This window comes from Gadus morhua, chromosome 23, assembly GCF_902167405.1.
Source record: "Gadus morhua chromosome 23, gadMor3.0, whole genome shotgun sequence".
In the NCBI taxonomy this organism is placed as follows: domain Eukaryota; kingdom Metazoa; phylum Chordata; class Actinopteri; order Gadiformes; family Gadidae; genus Gadus; species Gadus morhua.
Genome location: NC_044070.1, coordinates 14,931,936 through 14,937,506, shown reverse-complemented (window position 1 = coordinate 14,937,506; position 5,571 = coordinate 14,931,936). Strand labels below are relative to the sequence as shown.

Sequence of the window (5,571 nt, the reverse complement as noted above, 5' to 3'; positions counted from 1 at the left end):
CATTGATGAGGACGGAAGATGCTCTTCGATAATGGGCATCTGCAACTAAAAAAAAACAATGAAGGCTTGCATGTGAACGACTAGAGTTCCGTGTGGACCCAACCTTTTACAGTGATGCCGGCCTGTAAGTGCGGTCCAGGAAAGGGGGAGTGATGTGTGCGCCCTGGACAAGGGGGGCTTCGGAATGGCGCGCGCATGCGCAGTAACTGGGAAATATGGTTGAAAACTGGCAGCTATGCCGCGCAGCGCAGGAATCGAGCTAAATGTGTCTGTCAAGAGGAATCGTTGTGCAGCGACCGTGCCGGAGGACCTAACCGGGGACAAGCGAGACTCGTAGAGAGGAAGCGACTGAGAGCCGTGGCGAATGATTATTTTACACGGGATCACCGGAGATAGACGAAGAGATAGGGGGGATAGGACGAAGCCTTTTCCTCTTTCCCAGTGGGCACGGAAGAAAGATATACCCGGCGATGTCCCTCCTAAACGTCTAGGATCTACTCCGTGCCCGCTTGTTGTTTTTTCTGGTTGACTGTTATCGAAAACAAACAGACAAAAATCCAAAGGGCCACTATGGTTTTATTAGACCTCCATTCTAGGAGATGTTTGAGTAGCTTGTGCATAGGGACGCTGTGCGTGCAGTTCCTGCTGTGGATTTTATGCGCGGTGAACGGAGAGGAGCAGCCGTTCAGCGTGGAGGTAAGAGGAGGGGAACGGGGAACCGGGACCGTTGTGTCTCTCTCCACCAGGATTTGAATAGTGGGAATAAAATCGTGTCCGCTCCTCCTCACATTGACTCTGGTTTCTGAACCGATGTGCAACCTGATGTTCCGTTACATCTAATGCCACTTTTTTTTGCTATCACGAGAATGAAATCCTTTGTTGTTTATGTCTCTGTCTGCGTTAGTGGATTGAGTTTTCTACCCAAACAAACGCTCTTTGTGAGATTGAGTGTGGGCGACTTGTTAATTATTCCAATGTTTTACACGTTTTGAAAAAAAGGGAACAACAGTGCATGGGTAAAGAAAAACCCCGAACGGATTCTCATATTTTTTCGTAAATGACCGCTTCTCCCTACAAATCACTTTGCGGGCCACTGGGAACCACTTAAATCCAATAGTGTCATCCACCTCCTGATAATAAAGGGACGTGCAGCATGCATGAATGGCTATTTTGTTCAAGAAATTAACCCGTGCTCTGCGAGGCATATACTGTTTTCTCTGTTCGTTATAAAAGCCTTGGTCGTTTTTTAACCCCACCGTAAAGAAGATGACACAATTCCATCAATTCCATCCAAAAGTATACTATAAAATAGCTAAAATATTGTTTCTTTCCTCTTTGTGTAGCTGTTCATTTTTTTCATGTCTCTTTCTTTGTTTCGGTCTTTGTTTGTTTGTATTTTCTTTATTTTCTATTTTTATTATTTCTTACTTACTTTCTTTGTTGTGAAAAAGTTGCGGCTTGCGCAGTATCCACACAGACATCACAAAATACAGGAGAAAACACAGTCAGGGCTTGTGTTTTCGAACATGCCTCGCTTTCACAGCAAATCACGCATCACGTTCACCGCATTAACCTTCTTCCACAGTGTGTCATTTCCCATTCCACATCCCCTGTTAGTCTCTTAGACATATAGAAACAGTATCGCGTAACAGTTCTCTCTCTCTCTCTCTCTCTCTCTCTCTCTCTCTCTCTCTCTCTCTCTCTCTCTCTCTCTCTCTCTCTCTCTCTCTCTCTCTCTCTCTCTCTCTCTCTCTCTCTCTCTCTCTCTCTCTCTCTCTCTCAGACATGGGCTTTGGACACTGTAACTGAGTAACCTGCAGCATCTGGACTGAATTGGGCTGAATCTGATGCTTGTGTAGCATGCCAAGCTTGCAAATCCTGCAGACATGTACATGTAGGACTTGACTGTCAGTCGGCACGGTGTGTGCGAGAGAGAGAGAGAGAGAGAGAGAGAGAGAGAGAGAGAGAGAGAGAGAGAGAGAGAGAGAGAGAGAGAGAGAGAGAGAGAGAGAGAGAGAGAGAGAGAGAGAGAGAGAGAGAGAGAGAGAGAGAGAGAGAGAGAGAGAGAGAGAGAGAGAGAGAGAGAGAGAGAGAGAGAGAGTAAACATAACCAGGGACTAGAAACAGCGAGACGTTGAGTCTGAGTGACTGCGTGCTTGGTCTTTATGAGTTGTATCAACCATCGCCTTATCGAGAGATTAAAGTCTGACAATTTTCTGACACATCGAAAAATCCACAAACAAGAGGGGAAGTGCGATTGACAGATTGATTGACAGTAGGCAGACGAGGAGGGCGATGAAGACTTTGGGACAGGCGGTTTAATACATTATGTTTACCACCTCCTCCTCCTCTTCCCGTTTCCCCTTGGCTTTGGCATGGTCCCTGGGGAGAATCCCGCTCTGTCACAGAAAAAATAGATGGTTCATCACAGGCTCAAGGCTCGCTGACTGCTTCCCACACGGCCGCGATCCGCTGCTCGTAGACACACACACACACACACACACACACACACACACACACACACACACACACACACACACACACACACACACACACACACACACAATGTAATAAAACCAGAGGATTATCTTTATTATCGCTGCAAGAGTTAGTATTATGAAGGATATCTGCAGCCACCTGCTGGTTAAGGTTATGCACATTTGTTTAATGTTGTCTCGTTGGAGTCACAACCGTGGAGTACTCGTGGCCGGAGGCAGACACATGCCCGCCCCTCCGGCTCACCTCCCAAGAAAATGAAAAAACTCCACCTCAATCTGGTGAACTTTGGGTGAGAGATGCATTTAAGGACGACGACACTTGTTCAATTCCAAGCAAGAACGTTAACATACGTTGCACCTCACAACCGACGTTGCACCTTACAACTGAGTGCAACCTGTAAACGCACACGCATGCACACACACACACACACACACCTCCAGTTCAGTGGCGCGTGTCCAAGGAAATGTTGACCGCACTGTTAACACACACACGCGCACACGCACACGGACACCGTACATGGCGGCAAACCCTCTTCGACCCATACCTGTCACAGTTTGTTTTGTGGGAAAACAAGAGTCTCCTGTGTGCGTTTGTGTTTTTGTTGTTTTTCAGTTTGCGGTCAAGTGTATTTCTCCCCGTCGGTCCCCGAGGCTTGGGTAGGTCAGTCGTTTAGAAGGACAGGCGAAGCATGAATACCCCCGGCCGGCTCGTCCTTTCCATGGCTTGGGAGCTGCCCTTGTGCTTATGTTCTGTGTGTGTGTGCGTGTGCGTGTGCTTTGTGTGTGTGTCCATCCTCATTCCTCAGTGGGCGCCATCTGAACCTGAACGCGCATGTGCACACTGCACATGCACATACAGACAGAAGGGAGAGAGACGCGTGTTATACCAGACAGCAATAAAGTAGAGAAGATCAGTATGTATCTCCTCTAAGTACCAGGTTGTGTTTTGAAGCGGGAGTTCAACCTGAATCTGCCCTGTAATTGGTGGTCAGAAGCCCTCTTGTCATATGATTAGTTCTGGCCTTTATTTTGATTCTGTCAATCGTATCGGCTGAACTTGAAAAGCCATTTTCTTTCCACCCCAAACCAGAGCCATTCATTGCCGTGCCGCGGCAATGAATTATATTCATCAGCGTGGGTTTAATCTACACTGATGTAATTGGTGGGAACTGGCCGTGCATTTTTATGAGCAAAATACAAATTATTGTTTTGTAGTCACGCTCGGCAAGATTGACAGAGAATTAATTAATTTTAAGCAACAGTGGATTCATTAAAAATATAATTATGGCTATTTTAATGTCCTCACTGCCCGTCTCCCAATACAGCACTTAATGCTCAGGAAGAGTCTGTGGAAGCCTTAAATTACATTCTTGTGTAATGATTTAGTTCAATCCAATGTCAACTGACATTGAAGAATCGTTGTAATCTGTCGAAAGTCTTCTTTGGCATGGTGGTCAAGTAGCGGAGGAATAAAATATCACAGTGATAATTTGCCTCTTTATAGCTGTATACATTCTGGTTTCCTGTTGTGTTCGACTGCTTATCTGCCCGAGGGATTTCAGGTCAATGTGTTGTGAAGTGTGGAGGGAGAGCATTAGTGGTAAACTGGGTTTAAAGTTTCACTCTGTAATTGCAGTCTGTTTTCTCTCTTTCTCTGTCTCTGTCTCTCTCTCTCTGTCTGTTTTTCTCTGACTCTCTCTCTCTCTCTCGCTCTGACTCCCTCTCTCTTTTTGAAACATGGAAGCGCCTTCGGCAGCGCCTCTTTAATTGTAGATTCGGGCCAGAAGGACTGAACTTAGCGTCAACAGTTACAGCTACAGTTAACACATATATTAACGTTTGAAAAATGTTTGGTAACATTGCAGAAACACAAAACACAAACCCATCCACCCATGCCCTGGCAAATAATCCAAATCCTTCATCTCAAATCTGAAAAAAAAGTCACACTTCATACTCGATGAAAGTATGAAGTAGTGATAAATGTATAAAGTCTGTGAGGCGTTAGAGGCCTTTGTCTGCTCTAGTTTTTGTGTTTGTTTCATGCATGATATGCCTCCTTGTTCACAACATGGCTTGTCTTGTGTCTCTCCCTCCAAGTCTCGCACACGTATTTCTGTTCTGCTACAGCAGAGCAGACACACACACACAAACAAACACACACACACACACACACACACACACACACACACACACACACACACACACACACACACACACACACACACACACACACACACACACACACACACACACACACACACACACACACACACACACACCAGTGATAGCCAGGTGACAAGGGAGTATGTGTTTCTGAGAGTCGTTGGGACTGGAGGAAGGGAGGGCAATCTGTGGCACAAAGACACACCTGTGCCCTACCTCCTGGGGAAGGATCCAGGTGGGTGGGAGAGATGAGTGTGTGAATGGATGGATGAATATAGAGACTATTGTCCTCCCCCCTAATGCCTACTGGTTAAAGTTCTCTTCCGTTTTGTACAAAACAAAAAGGCTGCTCATGACGACACGTGAACAAGGTATTCATTAAGTCTGTGGTCATATTATGAAGGTTTTGGGTCTTTAACTTTGGGTGTTTTGGGGTCTTTAAGGAGAACCAGAGGGTATACAAATTCTTATACAGTGTTTGGAGCTTTGCTGAAATTATTGAAGCGAAAAATCCCGTTTCATTTGTTTGAAAACCGTTAAAATAACCAGTTAACCAGTTCACCACACTCCTTTCCGTCAGAGTATTAAGAGTCAAAGCATTGCCATCCATCATTCTAATGTCTGACAAACAACACTTATGAGCACAGGTTCTCCCTCGCTTAAAGTGTACCGTATCAGCGGGCGGTGGCGGGGGGGAAACGCCTGCTTCAGCTGTACTTGTTATCCTTTTGGGTCCCCTCCGCCACCATAGGGTCAGGCTATAGGATCTCGCTGTCTTGCTAGGGCCTAAAAAAATTTTTTGTTTGGTTCCGGTTTCCGACCGACCCTGTCAATTTATGTGCGACCCAAATTATTTTATGAGCTTTATAAAAAAAAAAAAAAAAAAATTTTTTTTGATGCAAACTATAAT

At 45.5% G+C, this 5,571-nt stretch overlaps 1 protein-coding gene across 2 annotated transcripts in view; it reads left to right on the top strand.

Moving 5' to 3' along the window:
* Positions 1–202: 202 nt before the first annotated feature.
* The window catches only part of mmp16a (matrix metallopeptidase 16a (membrane-inserted)), a 60,781-nt gene continuing 55,412 nt past the window's right edge, over positions 203–5,571 (top strand). For both annotated transcript variants that reach the window (XM_030348722.1, XM_030348723.1), the window contains exon 1: positions 203–696. In XM_030348722.1, the coding sequence (XP_030204582.1) occupies positions 571–696 (126 nt within the window). In that variant the 5' untranslated portion in view covers positions 203–570. The remainder of the gene's footprint in view (positions 697–5,571) is intronic.